The sequence below is a fragment of the Oncorhynchus nerka genome, linkage group LG12 (assembly GCF_034236695.1).
Source record: "Oncorhynchus nerka isolate Pitt River linkage group LG12, Oner_Uvic_2.0, whole genome shotgun sequence".
In the NCBI taxonomy this organism is placed as follows: domain Eukaryota; kingdom Metazoa; phylum Chordata; class Actinopteri; order Salmoniformes; family Salmonidae; genus Oncorhynchus; species Oncorhynchus nerka.
In genome coordinates, this window is record NC_088407.1 from 59,253,039 (window position 1) to 59,273,743 (window position 20,705).

The window sequence follows — 20,705 nt, forward strand, 5'->3', positions numbered from 1 at the left end:
CAGGCCGTGTCAGTGGCACTGTATTTTCCTCAAAGCGGGCAAAAAAGTTATTTAGTCTGCCTGGGAGCAAGACATCCTGGTCCGTGACGGGGCTGGTTTTCTTTTTGTAATCCGTGATTGACTGTAGACCCTGCAACATACCTCTTGTGTCTCAGCCGTTGAATTGAGATTCTACTTTGTCTCTATACTGACGCTTAGCTTGTTTGATTGCCTTGCGGAGGGAATAGCTACACTGTTTGTATTCGGTCATGTTTCCGGTCACCTTGCCCTGATTAAAAGCAGTGGTTCGCGCTTTCAGTTTCACGCGAATGCTGCCATCAATCCACGGTTTCTGGTTTGGGAATGTTTTAATCGTTACTATGGGAACGACATCTTCAACGCACGTTCTAATGAACTCGCTCACCGAATCCGCGTATTCGTCAATGTTGTTGTTTGATGCAATACGAAACATATCCCAGTCCACGTGATGGAAGCAGTCTTGGAGTGTGGAATCAGATTGGTCGGACCAGCATTGAACAGACCTCAGTGCGGGAGCTTCTTGTTTTAGTTTCTGTCTGTTGGCAGGGATCAACAAAATGGAGTCGTAGTCAGCTTTTCCGAAAGGAGAGCGGGGCAGGGCCTTATATGCGTCGCGGAATTTAGAATAGCAATGATCCAAGGTTTTTCCAGCCCTGGTTGCGCAATCGATATGCTGATACAATTTAGGGAGTCTTGTTTTCAGATTAGCCTTGTTAAAATCCCCAGCTACAATGAATGCAACCACAGGATATATGGATTCCAGTTTGCAAAGAGTCAAATAAAGTTTGTTCAGATCCATCGATGTGTCTGCTTGGGGGGGAATATATACGGCTGTGATTATAATCGAAGAGAATTCCCTTGGTAAATAATGCGGTCGACATTTGATTGTGAGGAATTCTAAATCAGGTGAACAGAATGACTTGAGTTCCGGTATGTTGTTGTGGCCACACCACGTCTCGTTAACCATGAAGCATACGCCCCCGCCCCCGTAAATGATGTCCCTAGAGACAAAACCTCTCTCATCGTCACTCAATGCCTAGGTTTACCTCCACTATATTCACATCCTACCATACCTTTGTCTGTACATTATGCCTTGAATCTATTCTTCCGTGCCCAGAAACCTGCTCCTTTTACTCTCTGTTCCGAACGCACTAGACAACCAGTTCTTATAGCCGTTAGCGTACCCTTATCGTACTCCTCCTCTGTTCCTCTAGTGATAGAGGAACAGAGTTTAATCCTGGCCCTGCAGCGCCTTTCTCCACTCCCATTCCCCAGGCGCTCTCATTTGTTGACTTCTGTAACCGTAAAAGCCTTGGTTTCATGCATGTTAACATTAGAAGCCTCCTCCCTAAGTTTGTTTTACTCACATCTTTAGCATACTCTGCCAACCCGGATTTCCTAGCCGTGTCTGAATCCTGGCTTAGGAAGGCCACCAAAAATCCTGAAATTTCCATTCCTAACTATAACATTTTCCAACAAGATTGAACTGCCAAAGGGGCGGAGTTGCAATCTACTGCAGAGATAGCCTGCAGAGTTCTGTCATACTATCCAGGTCTGTGCCCAAACAATTCGAGCTTCTACTTCTAAAAATCAACCTTTCCAGAAACAAGTGTCTCAACGTTGCCGCTTGTGTAAGGGGCTTAATACAGTTGTATTCCAGCCACTAGGGGGTGCTCTGGTGAAGCCCATGGGAAATAAAGAAATATAGTGTAAGTGAATTGGGATGAGTAAGAATGAAAAGCTAAAGAAAGACTGTTAACGGCTCTTACCTGTGTTGACATGATTAAAAGTGCCGTAAACCGTACTTTTCGCGTTGTAGTTTATATGATAAGCTCATTGGAAGGGTAAACAAATTTGGAGGCGCCGCTAAGATTTATTTTCATGTGAGCACCGGCCCATATTCCTTGAACGAACAACGAGTGCGAGACATTGGGAGAGTAGCTAGCTAGCTATCGTTAGCAGGTTAACCACCTAATCAAGTGTAGCTATCTTGCCATTGCCTGCATTGTCATTGTTGCCACGTGAGTAGGACAATATGAGTCGAGAGAGGGAAACGTTGTTGGATGAAATGGAACATGAAACGGCACTTGTGTGTACGTTGTGGAATAGTAGATGACTCTGAAGTAAAAGGAAAGAGCCATCGAGCTTTGCGGCGCAAATTGATGGAGGATTTAATGGAATCAGAGGATGAGGGAGTGTCTTGGCTGCTTCAACTGAAAGACGAAATCAAAGGAATATCGGACTCTGAGGATACTGTGAAAAGTCTGCCTACAAGTCCCAGCCAGTCGGCGCCAACGAGGCAAGTGGACAGCGAAACCAGTGGAGAGATGGGAGAAGAGGGAGGGGCTCCTCAGCCCAGCAGAGAAGTGGTCTCAGCTCCAGAAAGGCACCAGCCACAGAGAGAGAATGGAGTGAGTATGTCCAGTTATAAAGACTTTAAAATTCATGGACAGATCGGAGATCAGAATCAAAAAGATAAGCTCAACTTCAGCAGCCAAGAACATCAGATTGAAAATGGATGGAGAAAAGGGTACCATGAATTAGAAATCATAGAAGCAGTAATCAGAGCTGTGAGCCCAGGGCTTAAGATGAGGAGTTATATGGAGGGAAAAACAGACATGACACTCTACACACTAAGGCAAATCTTGAGGACACATTATGCAGAGAAGGATGCTACTGAACTGTATCACAAGTTGACTAAAGCAACACAAGAGCCGAGAGAGTCTGCCTCGGACTTCCTAGTCCGAGTCTTTGACCTGAGTCAGAAAGTGTTATCAGCCTCAGCTCGTGCCCAATCAGGACTGAAATATGGCACAGAGTTAGAATGCCTGCAGGCCATTGTTACAGGATTAATAAATGATAATGTCAGGGCAGATATGAGAGTGCATCTCCAAAATATTAACACCAGTGAAGAACTGTTGCTTGAGAAAATGCAAATTGCCCAGGGCAATGAAAGCGAACGCATGCAAAAGGCCAGGATTTCCCGTAAGTTCACACCCACACGAGTGAACGCAGTACAGAGTGAGGGTAACGGGGATAGCGGAGAGGAATGTGCACAGGCAGAGCCCTCACAGACCACAGTCCGAAAACAAAATAAATATAATCCTCTCCTGAGTAAAATTGATGCGAGCAATGAAGCAATCAAAGAACTGACCCGTCAGGTTGCCTCATTAGTACAGTCAGTGCAGGGCCAGGGTCACAGGTCAGCTAGGAATCGCTCCAACAGAAAACCAAGTCCAACCAACAGGGAGAAAAGTAAATGCAAAAGTTGTTATGAGACTGGTCAACAGACTTGCCATCATTGCTACAAATGTGGCAGTGATAGCCATTGGGCAGTAGGATGTAGGATCAGGATCACACATCCATCGGGAAACACCTGGGGGTCACAACCATGGAACGGGGAGTGACCTCAGATACTGTACATCTAGTTCCATCCAGTGTTGCAGTGGCTGCAGTGCAAAGGTAGAGAGAATCTCAGAGTTGAAGTTGTGTTCATTGTGTCATAAAGCGGCCTATTGTTCCAAAGTGTGCCAACAGGATCATTGGAAACAGCACCAACCTACAAGTAAGACTGCCAGCAAGACTGACCACAACTCCCCTTGTCCCATGACACAGAGAGAGTGGGTGCCAACTACCCCAGCCACCACAGGACATTGTAATATAGCACAGCTCATTGGTAAAAAAAAAAGTCAAGTGTGGTGTTATATGGAGGGTGTAAAGACTAGCACTATGGGACACAGGGGCTCAGGTATCCATCATAAGTGAGGAATGGAGAAAATGTCATTTGCCACGCACACAAATTAGACCACAGGCAGAAATCATGGGCAATGCAAAGAAACTGGATCTGAGGGCAGCCAATGGCACTGAAATTCCCTTTCTGGGTTGGATGGACATTTGCTTGATTCCAAAGCTGAGGTCATTGCAGGAAAACAGTTGAGGATTCCGATATTAGTTACAAATGAAAGACTGGAGAAACCAATCGTTGGGTTTAATGTAATTGAAGAAATAGTTCAAACAAAAAGTAACAAGGAGCCCTCAGAGCTGATGTATACAGTAAAGATCCTTAGAAATGCACTTAAGCTAGGACAGGGAAAGGCAAAGACTCTACTCAATCTGCTTCAGCACTCAGAGTACATGGAGGAATGCTTGCTTACTGCAGGCAGATGTGACGTTGTCATTCCAGGTGGACAAACAAAATGGTTTCATCACTGTATCCCAAGAGGGGCTCCCTTCAATTATGAAAATGTGTTATTTGAACCGGACGTGAGAGTGATCTGGGGCCTGGACCTACAAAGTCAGGTTGTGAAAACATCAAAATGGCCATCTCGAAAAGTTGACATTGCAGTAGTGAATACTACCAAACATGACATTACCTTACCAAGACAAACATTGATAGGGACATTACAGAGAGTAGTAGCATGTCACCCAGTTCCTGTGCCCAGTGGAGAAAATGTTACTGTAGCACAGGTTCAGGACAGATCCCCACCGGAGCCTGGCCCTGCTAACGGTCAAATAGAGTGGTGGGACCCACCTGTAGAGGTTCAGCACTTGAGCCAAGAGCAACAAGAATTAGTCAAACGGATGCTCAGAGAGGAATCGGCTGTTTTCGCCAAAGATGACATGGACATAGGGTGTATTGAAAATCTCAGAATGGAGATAACATTGACTGATAACATACCAGTGGCAGAGAGATACAACAGTGTGCCTTGCCCCTTGTATGCTGAGGTGAAAAGCCACCTTCAGGGGCTCCTGAACAAAAACTTAATCAGGAAGTCAACATCATCATACGTATCATCTTTGGTATGCGTACGGAAAAAGGATGGGAGTTTAAGACTTTGTGATGATTACAGGGGATTGAACAAGAAGACTGTTCCGGACAGGCATCCCATACTCCGTGTACAGGAAATACTTGATGGTTTGGGAGGAAACTCATGGTTTACAGTTTTAGATCAAGGAAAGGCATACCACCAAGGCTTTGTGGGAGAGGAGTCCAGAAAATACACTGCCTTCAGCACCCCTTGGGCTTTATATGAAAGGAATAGAATTCCCTTTGGCTTATCAAACAGTCCCTCTGCCTTCCAATGAACCATGGAGGAAAGTTTAGAGGGGATAAGAGGTAGAATCTGTATACCATATTTGGATGACGTTCTTATTTTTAGTCAGTCATTTGAACAACATGTGAAAGATGTCCGTCAGGTACTCAGAAATGGGGTATTAAACTCAGGGCTGATAAGTGTGACCTATTCAAGAATGAGGTCCGTTATTTAATTGTAGCAGTGCAAGAACTGGTAAACAGGCCACCAACAAACGTGAGAGAGCTGAGGAAACTACTGGGGTTTCTAGGGTACTATAGGGGTTATGTACAGAACATTTCACAACATGCTAAAGGTCTCTATGACTTACTAGCAGTGAAGTCGGAGACCCCAGCATCTGGGAAACGAAGGACCAATGCAGTCGGGACAGGCTCTGCCCCACCAGAAAGTTATATGGGAGGATGCTCACCAGAGAGCATTAGAACACTTGGTGAGTGTGTTGACTAATCCACCTGTGCATGCTTACCCAGATTTCAAGGACCCTTTTATCCTGCATGTTGATGCCTCTGAAGAGGAATTGGGAGGGGTGTTATACCAACAACAAAGTGGCAAACTTTGGATAGAGAGTCTTTGAATATGGCTCCCGCACACTGACTCAATCAGAGAGAAACTATCACCTTCACTCAGGGAAACTGGAATTCTTGGCCCTCAAAAGGGCAGTGACTGAGCGGTTCCGAGATGACCTATTTTATGCTCCCTCTGTGACAGTGTACAGTGATAATAACCCCTTTACATATGTACTAACTACAGCAAGACTGAATGCCACCGGTCATCGCTGGGTGGCAGAGCTGTCTGACTTTAATCTCACACTGAAGTATCGTCCTGGAAAGGTCACACTAAGGCCATCAGTGCAAGATGAGCTGTCATGGTGGGGGGGAACAGTTACAGACCGACTGTCTCCACACGATATTATGCAGGCTCAGTTAAAGGATGCGGCTGTATGGAGAATCTTGGAACTGAAATGTCAAAGGACTAAGCCTAAACCAACAGAATGTCAACAAGAGTCATACAAAGTCAAACAGTTACTGCAAGAGTGGAACAGGCTCCATGCCTCACCAGATGGATTATTACAAAGGAAAACGGCAAAAAGAACACAAGTTGTGGTACCAAGTCAGTATAGAACACTGATTTACAAGTACTTACACACTGAAATGGCCCATCTAGGAACAGAAAGAGTGTTGAACTTAGCACGAGGATGCTTTTATTGGCCGCGCATGCAACATGGCATTGAACACTTTATCACCAAAGTGTGTAAGTGTATCAAACAAAAGAAACCCAGTGTAATAACTAGGGCCCCAATGCAACATGTACGAGCTACAGCTCCTTTCGAGATGATTTCAATTGACTATGTGCATTTGGAGAAAAGCAGAGGGGGCTACGAGTACATTTTTAGATATTTTCGATAACTTTACAAAATGTGCACAAGCCTACCCCACCAGAAATAAGTCAGGGAAAACTACAGCAAAAAAAGCTTTTTGATGATTTTTTCCACAAAGTTTGGCTTTGTGTCAAAAATCCATCATGATCAGGGAAGAGAGTTTGAAAATCAGTTATTCAGAGCCTTGCAGAACTGTACGGGAATAGCCAATTCCAGAACCTCTCCATATCATCCACATGGGAATCCGGTGGAGAGATTTAACCGTACACTGTTGTCAATGTTGCGCACACTAGATGAAGAGAAAAAGGCCAACTGGGGTGATTATCTGAACAAGGTCATTCATGCATATAATTGTACCACCAGTGATGCAACTGGGCTCTCACCGTATTTCCTGCTATTTGGAAGGGCTCCACTGCTACCTGTTGACCTTGTCTTTGGGTTACAGATAAAGGAACAGGAGAAATCATACCAGGATTATGCTAAGAAGTGGCAGCAACAGATGGCTGAAGCCTATGACATCGCCAGTAGAAACATGGAGAAATCAACAGCAAAGGGAAAAGCCCACTACGATCAGAAGAAAATGAGTTCTGCATCGCAATATGCTCATGTCATGTAATTCTCTACCCTTTGAGGAACCTGTTAAAACACCCCGTAGAGGTCTGTGGAGAAGGGAACCACCCCAGCAAAAGCAGCAAAATGGGGAGAGCGCTGAGTCTGAGAGCTCAGATGAGGATTCTTATCTAGTATTCATCAATAGGCCACATAGTGATGAAGAGAGCAGACAGAGTAGCACACAACTAGTATCAGATAATATTGGGGAAACGGTGGTCAGGCTGATAGAAACTTCACTGTGAAGGAGTGCCAGCCAGTCCTCAGAGAGAGCCCGGAGAGGACGGGTAAATATGGAAACAGCTGAGGGCTCAGAGACTCAATCATCTCATGATGAAGTGGACACTGATTCATTGGGGTCACCCATGACCTTGACCTGCCGTTCAGCCCGGCAGAGAAGGTCCAGAGACATTCTAACCTATAACACTTTAGGGCTGACAAGCTCTGGTCAGGATACCAACTAGAGATGTTCTGATGTGTATATATTTTCTCGTTTACCTTTTCTCGTTTACCTACTAATCACAGTGTGATAATGTTTAGTGGGGGTTGCGTCTTTGCCCATAAAGGCAGACTGGACATGTCTAGATAGTTATATGGCTGTTAGGCCAGTTTTCTCCGTTGTGTTCATGAACAATACTTACATCTTCTCTTTGTTTTGAGGCATGTGAAATGTTTGTGACAACATTTAGTTTTTGCAGTGGGGTGTTTGTTGTAAGTGGCTTAATACAGTTGTATTCCAGCCACTAGGGTGTACTCTGGTGAAGCCCATAGAAAATAAAGAAATATAGTTGAAGTGAATTGGGAAAAGTAAGAATGAAAAACAAAAGAAAGACTGTAAACAGCTGTTGCCTGTGCTGACATGATTATCAATGAACCTACCAGGTACAACCCCAAATCTGTAAACACGGGCACCCTCATAGATATCATCCTGACCAACCTGCCCTCTAAATACACCTCTGCTGTCTTCAACCAGGATCTCAGCGATCACTGCTTCATTGCCTGCGTCCGTAATGGGTCTGCGTTCAAACGACCACCCCTCATCACTGTCAAACACTCCCTAAAATACTTCAGCGAGCAGGCCTTTCTAATCGGGTACCTTGGAAGGATATTGACCTCATTCCGTCAGTAGAGGATGCCTGGTTATTCTTTAAAAGTGCTTTCCTCAACATCTTAAATAATCATGCCCCATTCATAAAAATTTGAACCAGGAACAAATATAGCTCTTGGTTCACTCCAGACCTGACTGCCCTTGACCAGCACAAAAACATCCTGTGGCGTACTGCATTAGCATCGAATAGCCCACGCGGTTTGCAACTTTTCAGGGAAGTTGGAATCAATATACACAGACAGTTAGGAAAGCAATGGCTATCTTCAAACAGAAATGTGCATCCTGTAGCACAAACTCCAAAAAGTTCTGGGACACTGTTAAGTCCATGTAGAATGGGGAGACACTCTAGACCCAAACTGTTACAGACCTATATCTATCCTATCTATCCTAGCCAAGTTAACAAACAGATCACCGACCATTTCAAATCCCACCGTACCCTCTCCGCTATGCAATCTGGTTTCCGAGCTAGTCATATGGGTGCACCTCAGCCACACTCAATGTCCTAAACTAAATCAAAACCGCCATCGATAAAAGACAATACTGTGCAGCCGTCTTCATCGACCTGGCCAAGGCTTTCGACTTTGTCAATCACCACATTCTTATCGGCAGACACAATAGCCTTGGTTTCTCAAATGACTGCCTCGTCTGGTACACCAACTACTTCTCAGACAGAGTTCAGTGTGTCAAATTGAAGGGCCTGTTGTCCGGACCTCTGGCAGTCTCTATGGGGGTGCCACAGGGTTCAATTCTCAAGCTGACTCTTTTCTCTGTGTACATCAATGATGTCTTTCTTGCTGCTGGCTGGTGAGTCTCTGATCCACCTCTACGCAAACGACACCATTCTGTATACTTCTGGCCCTTCTTTGGACACTGTGTTAACAAACCTCCAGACAAGCTTCAATGCCATACAACTCCCCTTCCGTGGCCTCCAACTGCTCTTAAATGCAAGTAAAACTAAATGCATGCTCTTCAACTGATCGCTGCCCCGCACCTGCCCACCTGTCCAGCATCACTACTCTGGACGGTTCTGACTTAGAATACGTGGACAATTACAAATACCTAGGTGTCTGGTTAGACTGTAAACTCTCCTTCCAGGCTGGCCCTCGCTTCATATTCGTCGCCAAACCCACTGGCTCCAGGTCATCTATAAGTCTTTGCTAGGTAAAGCCCCGCCTTATCTCAGCTCACTGGTCACCATAGCAGCACCCATCCGTAGCATGCACTCCAGCAGGTATATTTCACTGGTCACCCCCAAAGCCTATTCCTCCTTTTACCACCTTACCTTCCAGTTCTCTGCTGCCAATGACTGGAACGAATTGCAAAAATCACTGAAGCTGGAGACTCATATCTCCCTCACTAACTTTAGTATCAGCTGTTAGAACAGCTCACAGATCATTGCACCTGTACACAGCCCATCTGTAAATAGTCCATCCAACTACCGCATCCCCATATTGTTTTTTTGTTTGTTGCTCCTTTGCATTCCAGTATCTCTACTTGCACATTCATCTTCTGCATATCTATCACTCCAGTGTTTAATTTTGAAATTGTAATTACTTCGCAACTACGGCCTATTTATTGCCTTACCTCCCTAATCTTACCTCATTTGCACACACTGTATATAGATTTTTTCTATTGTGTTATTGACTGTACGTTTGTGTATTCCATGTGTAACTCTGTGTTGTTTGTGTCGCACTGCTTTGCTTTATCTTGACCAGGTCGCAGTTGTAAATGAGAACTTGTTTTCAACTGGCCTACCTGGTTAAATAAAGGAGATATATATATATTTTTTAAAGCTTGCTCGACAGGCTGCCATGCCTCAGCGGGGTCGATAGGCTCCCATGCCTCAGCTAGGTGAACAGGTTCCCGTGCCTCGACCGAGGCAACTGGGGAGGTCTCAGCCGGCTCATTGGGCTCTCACACCCCAGCCAGTTTGTCAGGTTTCTGCGCCTCAACGGAGGTGACCGGTCCGTCCCTTTGGTTGGACTCGCGCGCTGGGGAGGGAGTATTGCCACGTATACTCTCTCTCCGGCGCTCTAGGTCCACATGCTCCAGCGTCTCAGCCGGATCGGCAGGTTCCCGCGCCTTAGCAGAGGTGACCCGTCCACCTCTGATCTCCGGGATCGTCATTTTGGTCTGCGTCCTGTGGCTGGTGCCGCGGGGAGGGGGTACTGTCACGTGTGCTCCCTCTCCGGCCTCTAGGTCACCTGGCTGCTCATTATTGCACACTCCTGTCACCATCGTTACACGCATCAGCGCATAATGACACTCACCTGGACTCCATCACCTCCTTGATTACCTGCCCTTTATATGTCACTCCCTTTGGTTCCTTCCCCAGGCGTTCAGTTTCATGTCTGTGTGTTGTTCATGTTTCTTGGTTAGTATTATGTTCCATTTATTTGATTAAAACCCTCACTCCCTGAACTTGCATCCCGACTCTCAGCGCACACATTACAGGAATTGTAAATATGAAGGACACTTGTTTTAGATCTATTTTATGTTATAACCTGGAGACAAATGTGAAACCAGTCATATGGCAGAAAACTGAAGCATATCAACTTTCCCGCAGTAGAGTTTATGAAATGCTGTGGCTTTCCTATTTCTATCATGTTAAATATTAGCCACTATCAGTATCGGCCGTCAGTAAGCCTAAAAACCACACATTCAACTGGCAATTTACTGTTAGTTCCATTCAGTTGGTATAGCCTACATTATCATTGCATTTAATTATATTGTTTTGTTTACCTTCATTTGCTTTCTCTGTAAACGCAGTCATGGCCGTGCGGTTGTTGCTGACGATCCTTAGTAACAGTTGATAATATACAAAAAAAGACATGTTGGCTAATTAAATTGTTACGGAGCGGCAAGTGGACAAAGTTGTGACAGTTTGAACCAGATGCATGGCGCAATACTTGGCCTTGTCGTCACACAGTTCCATGGTTAGTGCAGGCAATAGATGAGGGTATAGCCTACTATTCTCCCTATAATAATAATTCTATGTCTAATCTATTCTAATCTTCCAACATTACCATGGGTTGAAGAATGTGGCAATTTTCTGAATGAATCAAACCACTGTTTTCTTTCATTCATATTATTTATCTATTATTTTATTTATCCATTATTTTACCAGGTATGTTGACTGAGAACATGTTCTCATTTGCAGCAACTACCTGGTGAACAGTTACAGGGGAAAGGAGGGGGATGAATGAGCCAATTGTAAACTGGTGATTATTAGGTGACCATGATGGTTCGAGGGCCAGATTGGGAATTTAGCCAGGACACCTGGGTTAACACCCCTACGATAAGTGCCGATAAGTGCCATGGGATCTTTAATGACCTCAGAGAGTCAGGACATCCGTTTAACGTCCCATCCGAAAGACAGCACCCTACACAGGGCAGTTTCCCCAATCACTGCCCTCAGGCATTGGGATATTTTTGTAGACCAGAGGAAAGAGTGCCTCCTACTGGCCCCCCAACACCACTTTTAGAAGCATCTGGTCTCCCATCCAGGAACTGACCAGGACCAACCCTGCTTAGCTTCAGAAGCAAGCCAGCAGTGCTGCTGGCATAAATGTAAACCATAAATGGTTTTCCAAACAATTTTTTTTGTGATTCATAAATACTTTCCTAACCCTAAATAATCCACAAGATCAGAGCATTTTCAAATCTACCAATTGGTGCTGAAACGGTGACGAATGTGCAGATATTTAAATGTCGTTCTTTTATTGATCCCTAATATTCTGAACCCGTTCTCTCGATATTGTAACGACCCTGGGTTTATAAGCGCGGAAATCGACACTACCGCACGAACATGCTTTTGTGACCTCGGGCTCGAAGGTCGAGGGTTCGAGACCTGCTCTCTGCTGTTTCATTACATTGGTGTCGGAAGTGATCGGACCTTGCATCCACGACAGTGTGTGTGCTTGGGCGGGGAGCGCGTTCCTGTAAGACGTAGAGCCACAAGCTAGCGCGAGGACGTGCTCTTTGAAAGGAGGGAGTAGTGTAACGACCCTGGGTTTATAAGCACGGAAATCGACTCTACCGCACAAGGATGCACCGTTGATAGCGCGTGGGACCTCGGGCTCGAAGATCGAGGGTTGGAGACCTGCTCCCTGCTGTTTCATTACAATATATTCTAGTGAGTCTGTTGACAACATTATAAATTAAAAGGTACACAGTATTTAAAGGGATGGCTTAAGATAAATGTAATGAAAACTCCACGAGAAAGTCTGTTGGTTTTCAGAGGTTGAATGAAATTGAATCAGAGCGTGCAAGGTAGCCACACAGTGTTACGTGACAGAATAAGGTAAGTCTGAATACCAAATACTGAGTAGTGTGTAGGAAATGCGTAAATTCCTAAGTTGGAATCGGTGCCGTGATGCCAAAATAGCCTAGCGCACGTCTGGCCCCTCACTGTCCCTTCCAGCAGCCCTGACCAGATACTTGGCACAGGTTAGGCCAGTGCTGCATCTCTCCATGTGCAATAAACCTGCAGCCCTGTGGACTGGTCAAACCATGACAATGTTTAACAGTCCTCTCAGAACACACAGTCTTTAACAGGCCCCTGCTAGTAAAGCCAGAAGGCCTCCAGGAGAACTGCTGTCCCGCAGTGGGACTCCCCCCGACACCACGCCTCGGGTCAGATGAAACATCGTAAATCCAGTCCCAGTCTTTGACATTGTACCAGGCCCTGGGCCCGGCCTGCCTACCTTCTCTTTGACGCCCCTGTGCTTTAATAACTGGTAAAAACAGCTACACTCCACACTGTTTACAGAATTCATAATTCTCCATTCAGGGTGTTTTGTATCACACAGAAACGCGAGGGACACCAACAATCAGGTATGTGTTAAAGATGGGTAGGACAAGAGCGACTAAAGGATGCTGGTCAACAGATTTCATGTGTGAAGACTGAACTTATCCCCTTTAATGTAATCTAATGAAGAACACTCAGGTTTCTAGAAAAATATAGTTGGCAAAGAGCTCTAGAACTTTCCCTTTCGTCATTAGCTGTGTGATTTAATATGAGTGCTAACGAATGGTGATGCAGACATGGTTTCTTCCACTCACCTCTCCTTGGAGATGTTCTTACTCTCCCGTTTCCAAGTGTTCTTAAAGTCGCTGCAGAACTCGTACCAGAGCATGAAGACGTAACCGGGAGCCACCTCCTTCTCTCCAGACTTTGGCTTGAGCCCAAAGTAGCTCACCATGTCCAGGAAGCTGTGTGGGAGAAACAGAGGGAGAAGAGAGAGACGGGCAGTGAGAGAACATCTCACTGGGTCACAGGGGACAGCCGGTAGCGGAGGCTCCATTATCACATTGACCTCCTCTATAGCCTGGAGGGGAACAGTGCCCCCCCCCACACACACACACACGTGAATGAATTGCACCTTGGGGATTAATAAAGTTGTATTGTATTGTACACACACATTTATTACGTTCATCCAACTTGCTATCTGAGACATCAAATCCAGTAACAGTAGAGACATGAAGATATTCAAGATTCTCATTCAAGATTCTCAGCCTTAACGAGATGAGAATCTACGGCCCTTGTATGGCAGATCCTCAGACTAATTAAATTGTAACCAAATCTAAACTCTCCACAAGGCTCACAGTAGTGCTCACAGGGTTTAAAAAGCAGCCTGCTCCTCTGGGGCTTTCTCTAACCTAAACATTGAAAAATGTTTTGCCCAGCCTGTCAAGCGCTTGATATAGAGGCACAATGATTCAGGAGATGCTCCCAGATTGACACAGAGGTTTTGACTTCCAGATGGTAGGTGGCTGTTGCGACGCTAATGTAAGACATGTTGGGAGGGGAGTGTTGGGGGATGGGGCAATGTGCGCGGCAGACGGCTGCTTCCACATACTAGCCGCTTCCCATTCCCCAGATATCCGTCATGTGCTCCTCCGACACTCCAGCGCTGGGGAAGATGGTGCAGTAGATCATCCTCGTCTTGACTCGTTCCACAACCAGACTAGGCCAGGCCAGCGGAACCCAGGAGGAACAGAACATACCAAATTGACATCCATTCTGTAGGCCTTTGTAGACCCGACCAGCACGGCCCAGCGTGATTAACTAGGCTCCTTTTGTATTGGCTCCTTCCCTGACCCTGGGTCAGGTGTCAGAGCTCACACAAATCACGCACAATCTGTAGTGTGGTAAGCTTAGCTCTTTTCCTTACTCTCTCTGTCACACACGCACACGCACACGCACACACACACAAAGACACCACACACACACACACACACAAAGACACCACACACACACTCTCACACAAAGACACAACACACACACACACACATATACACACTCTGAGTCCTACAAGCACCTACCACGCACTTCTGGAGGGCCATGACGCACCTGCCGTGAGGCCGTTTATTTCTGTACCTATGTTCAGCATTCCTCACTGGCGGATAAAAGCCTGGGCAACAGGGAATAATATCACATGGATATGCTAAGATAACATTCCATACAACAGATTCGAAAGGGAAACTCTCCTGTGGTCAGCTGTTACAAAATATGTTTCTTTAACGGCGACGAGACATCTTCAATAGACAATGGATAATGTATAATAGAAGTTGTGACAGTTCAAATATCCCTCCAGGTAACAACCCTTTAACCACATACGTATGTAAGCAGCACACACGCTGCAGTCGTTTCATATGAAATTGAGCATGATGAGGGAGGGGAAACTTAATGGTCCATTAACTGTGGACGTATCAGGAAACCTCAGGGAAACTGAAACATAAAAGAAACTAATTAGGATTGCATGTTCAGGAAAGGACCTCATTGCTCACTGCATAGGGTACCCAGGATATTGAGCAAGAAACTCACGTTACATCTCTGAAACTGTCATAAACTGTGTATCATGTCAGCTTTCCATAAAGTAATTTTGCCAACCAATTGACAAAATTAATGTAATTTCTCTGCAACCCAAATGTCATAGCAACCGGTCCTTCCTATGATGATGGTTGGCTTCAGGCCATAACAGACAAATTCAATCCCGTTCCTTAAGGGGTTGACCCTGTGTTTCAGTAGCTGGCAGTGATGATGTGATGTCTATGAGCCTTATTAACACGGGGCCCTAATGTGTGGCTGTGTCGGTGGGGTAGATGCCTCATCCAGGACAGATGTGAGGGCCGGGGCCCACCCACACCCCACAGAACAAACGGTACACACACACCACACCACGGCCCACCGCCCATATTCATCACCAGCGTGTCACTTTTATGAGGTGCGTCCCTGGGAACCTGAGAGGCCCCCCCCCCCAGCGGCAGGCAGCCCCGGACTGTTTGGATGAAATTAAAGGCAAACTTCATTAAAGGCTAAGGGCTGTCAGCCGTGGGACCCTTTTGATCAATATCCCCAAGTTCAAGACCTTCATTACACTGGTGTCAGTCACACAGTCACATAGAGAGATATCATAATACCACCAGGAGAAGGAGAGAGAGAGAGAGAGGAAGAGAGGAAAGCGAGAGACAGAGAAAGAAGGCAGAGGGAGTGAGAGAGAGATGGAGTGAGAGACACAGAGAGAGAGAGATGGAGAGACCCATGCATTGCCAATCTGAGTGCTTCTCTTGGCTTGAAATGGAAACATGAAACAGGGGTGTTTGGAAACATTGGCTGAGTTGTAGTATTGTCCAAAGCAATCAACATCTTACAGTTTATAGTTTCCATTTTCCAGCGTCAAGCATCCTTTGGTTTCTCCTTCATGTGCTTTTCATGATTTATTTTGGAATCTGGAGAGTTACGATTTAAAGCAAACAATTCTGGTCTCTATCTAAACAAGGAAAAATAATCTATTTGCTTTGTTTGTTCTTTCTAGTGTGTTTTTCCAATATGACATTTTCCAGATATGTTTTTTCTCTGACACTAGTTAAACGTCTGCCAGTTGACCATTTCTCCATAAATAAGGTGGGCCTTCTTACAGTGACTCTTAGAGTTTGCAGTACCAAACACGGAAGATAAGGCCTGATAACAACTAGAGTGGAGTGAGCACAGTGTGTGTATGTAAGCATGGCGGGTTATCGGCATTGGCACAGTGTATGTGAGTTTGGTGAGTGTGTGTGAACATGTAAGCGTAGTGTCTGTGTCTGTCTCCATAGGCAGCCGTCCAGACAGCCCTTCCCTATCTCGGGAATAGTCTACATTGTGCCTGGTTATGACCTGGAGATTGTACTGGTCCTGTGTGGCTTAGTTGGTAGAGAATGACACTTGCAACACCAAAGTTATGGGTTCAATTCCCACAGGAGACCAAAACAAAAGTATGAAAATGTATGCATTCACTACTGTAAGATGCTGTAGATAAGAACATCTGATAAATGTACTAAATGACAGAAGAACCTGAATGGCTACATGACATCCACCATCCATTATACTTGGCTGAGTTCCCTTCTGTATGTCAGAAGGTATTACAGAGGTATGCAAACAGCCAGGTCAGGAAATACAGAGCTCCTCTGTCATACAGGTATGACACGTTGTTTGGTCTATGACCTCTAGGTTAATTGTGTTGTGTTATATTAGAACGGACAGAGACGATTCATACCTTTTCTGTGCAGCTTTGAGCTGATCGTCCTCAGCAGTGTGGTCCTTTTGAACTGGAAAAGACAAAACAACAGCATGGATTAGATGAATACACATAGAGTCAACAGACCTATGTGTGAGGCAGTATGGGAGGCTTGGAGGTCACAGTACATACAGTAGTGGGAATAGATACTTCCAAATGGAGGTAAACTGAGGTACACCAATGACACTCCATGCAGTCCCGCTGGTACAGATGGGGGTCCTGTGGGTACAGATCTATCCTCTCCCAGGAGGAGTGTCAGGGTGAAGGGTCATTAGCATGACATGTCTAAGGTGGTGGAGCATGTGGTAGAGGTGTCCATGGATTTCACCGTGGTGAATTGTAAGAGGTGAGATGTTTGTGTGTGAGTGTGTTGATGAGGAGTGTGAGGTGGTGGTGTCTAGGGTGGGGGTGTAAGGAGAGGTCTAAGTGTGGACTGTGTGTTGAGGAGGGGAGAGGGGCAGAGGTGCGTAGCAGGGGCACAGGCAGCACAGCACAGCGCAGGGCTGAGGAGTGAGTGTATGAGGCTTGGGAACTGTAGGCTCCTGTGGACTCCTGCCATGTAAAAGTGTCTAAATGCAAGGCAGATGTGTGCGGCGGGCCAGGGCGAGGTGCAAGAATTTATCTAGGGCCAGAGAGTGCCTGTGATCTCAGATTTATTGCATTTTCCAGATTCATCCTTTTTACAATGATGGGGGACCTTTCCCACTTGAAGATTTAAGAGGGGGAAGTCTCCCAAAAATTGTTCAAAGGCAGGTTTGGGGGTCTTTTGGGAGAGGGTGAGCTTAAGCTGCTACCACCCCTTTTGCTTTGCTTTTTTTTTTTTACATAAGCAGGCTGATTGTCTGAAGTAAACCTAATGAAGGGAAGGGGTGGCCATGGCTGGGATTGGGGAGGAGGGGGAGAGCCATGACCAATGGCGTTAGGCCCAGCGGGGGGTTCAGGCTGGCGCCTGAGGTCCTCTCTGGTGCGGCTCTGTGTAGAGGTGGCACCAGGCCGGCCGGCGCTCTGAGAGAGAGCGGCCCACAGAGAGAGAGAGAGAGAGAGAGAGAGAGAGAGAGAGAGAGAGAGAGAGAGAGAGAGAGAGAGAGAGAGAGAGAGAGAGAGAGAGAGAGAGAGAGAGAGAGAGAGAGAGAGAGAAAGAGGATGTGTGAAGTTTCTCTTCCTCCGCTCCCTGTGTAAACATGAAACCAGTAGTGGCTAACTAGAAAGTTATGAGACGCTCATGCTGAGAAGGACAATAAATTAGGCCTTTAAAACTCTGACACACTTTTCCAAACCACTGGTTTACCAAGCAGTCAGATAACAAAGTGCTAGGAAACTACATACATAAGCTGTGTTAAGGACCTGGAACCTCTCTGGGAAAAACACACAATCTTTACTGCATCAGTGACTACAGCTCCGTGCTATAAAAATGTTTTGATGTGTGTATGCCATTTCCATACATACTCAATCAAACATCAAAAGGAGCTGTAACGTGTATGTGTGAAAGTTTGTGTGTGTGTGTCGATAAATCTCTTGTTCTCGGAAACGATAAATATACCTTGCTCCTTGCCAGCCCTAATCTTTGAACTTTGTTAAGCTGTGCTGGTTTTCGTATTGTTGTCCTATCAAGAGAGAGCTTACGGCCTCCTACTACCATAGCACAAACAAGCACACTTGTTTTCAAAGCCTCTGCCCAAGACAACATAATTATCATTGTTTGCCAACACAGTGAAGAGCTCAGGATTGTGCATATATGACCAACCAGATGATTATGACCATAATAGCCTGGTGGGGAAGGGTGGTGAGCTTAGCCTGGTGGACACCAGTGTGCAATGGGATCTTTAGTGACAGACATCTTAAATTAGGGCCCGACTGCACCCTTTGCAGGGCAGTGTCCTTGTCGCAGCCCTGGGGCATTGGGACCAGAGGGAGGAACATCTCCCTGGGCCAGACACCTCTCAGCAGTAAACATAAAGGAGAACACCTCACAGAGTGAGACTCAGCCGTTAAAGGACTACATGGCATGTTAAACTGACACTTTCCACTCAACACATAGTTATTTGCAAGAGTTGAATATTAGTAACTGGGTTCTGATTCTTTGACAACAAAGAGAGCTTATTGAACAACACATGAAAGCCCATAGACCGCTAGACAAATAAAACATGACAGAACTAGAGATTCAAGTGGGAAAATTTGTTTTAAATTAGTCATGGAGTGTATTCACTACTCAAAATGTCCCCGAAGGATTCAAAGACTTTCTATTAAAGTGAGAACAGGAAGGTGGGTTTGGCTCATTGTTTTTGTAGAAAGTTACAAAACATTCTTTCAACGCTAATAAAGAGTTCTGAAGGAAAGGGAAAATACTTCTTCCCAAGCTGCTGAAGCATTGCATAAATAGGCTAACTGAGTGCTGCTGAAAGTTAGGGACTCAACATTTCAGCATTCTACCCAAAAATATATCATGAGAGGGGGAGCAGTACTGTATATACAGAAAGGAAGCAGAGGTGGTCATGGGTAATGGCAGAGTAATGCCTTACAAGACAAAGGCTCAATGACTTGGAGCTGTAGGAGCATTGTAGGAGCGTTGTAGGAGCGTTGTGAGATCACCAGCAGGTTTGCGAGGCAGGGCCTAGGGCGTTGGGGTTCAACTGTGGGCCCTGCTGAGAGGGAGCAGCCTGCCGGCCCCCACAGCCTCCACACAGCCTCCCAAGCAGTTCTGGGTCAGCGCTCCACAGACACGATCACATGAGCTGCTCTGCTCCCAATGCCTCGCACAGGAGCAAGCACGGAGTGCACTATGACAAACAGACTGTCCCTCCTCCATTAAAAAAGTATACCGTACGTATGAGATAATTCATACTGGCTCCCTTCCTACACATGCTTGGTTATGGTTATAGCTGTCCATCAATACCAATGACGACATTGATGAATAAGATGAATAATGGAATGGACATCTTTACACGAAACCTCGCTGCTTCACAAGTAAGTGCAATTGCTGGAGGAGCTCTGTTTATTAAGAACGGATTATACGTTTCCCACTGGAAAGTTAATGTTCAAGATGTTTTTTTGTAAACCAATACCATTTTGTAGCCAGTGGCAACGACAATGGTTTAAAGACCTTTCAAATATTCTGTGATATTGACCAAGACGACATGCTTGACACACTGGAATGTTAAAGGGAATAAACAGTCTATAATACATTTCCGTTTGCAATATGTAACTAGGAGACAAGGATACCAAGGCAGACTTTGTTCGCCATGAATACAGTACTCGAAACATCTCTATGCTGAAAACACTTCCCTGCCTCCAGTTCTCACTCTCTACCTCCCGACATGTGGATGCAATCTCTCTGCGAGACCACTCATTTACATATTTTATAGAAAGACCCTATTGTTTCCCAATATTCTCTGTCTGCCGCAAGTCATTTGTGTATTTTGCCCTTCAATGGAGTAAAACGTAGATCGCCTTGTAACACTTTTGTTCTCACTAGTACTTTGGAGAGATAAGAGGTTGTTGAAGATGTTGGCAAGGGAGAGAGAGGTGGCTTCCCTTTAAGCAACTCCGATGCCCTACCAGACCTATAGAGGGCCATAGACCTGAGGCAGTGTTTTTGTTAATAGCCTACTCTTTGTGGCTCTTTGTGGTATGCAGAAATGTGGGAAGGCCCTCGCCTCGCCTGTGTAAAATTGGTGAAGGTGGCAAAATTGCATGCAGGTGGTTGTTGGCTTGCCAAGGTGCTTGAGTTGCAGTCTGTTTGGTTGATGTTTACCCACAGCGAGAGTGATGATAGCTTGATCGTTTAAAGCCAATGAACTGTGTCCAATTTTGTGAGAACATTGCCACTGTGTCCAATATTGTTAGAACATTGCCAAAAGCACCACTACATACTGTTTGGGACAAAATGCAGAGTCCTAGTTGGCACTCATTCAAATGAGGAAGAGGTTCTGTATGCATTA

At 45.5% G+C, this 20,705-nt stretch overlaps 1 protein-coding gene across 2 annotated transcripts in view; it reads right to left on the reverse strand.

Annotated features, from left to right (window-relative positions):
- The window catches only part of LOC115138469 (formin-like), a 122,803-nt gene that overhangs the window by 19,362 nt on the left and 82,736 nt on the right, over positions 1-20,705 (reverse strand). For both annotated transcript variants that reach the window (XM_029675342.2, XM_029675341.2), the window contains 2 exons: positions 16,747-16,798; positions 13,271-13,420 (listed from right to left, as the gene is read on the reverse strand). In XM_029675342.2, the coding sequence (XP_029531202.2) occupies positions 13,271-13,420; positions 16,747-16,798 (202 nt within the window). The remainder of the gene's footprint in view (positions 1-13,270; positions 13,421-16,746; positions 16,799-20,705) is intronic.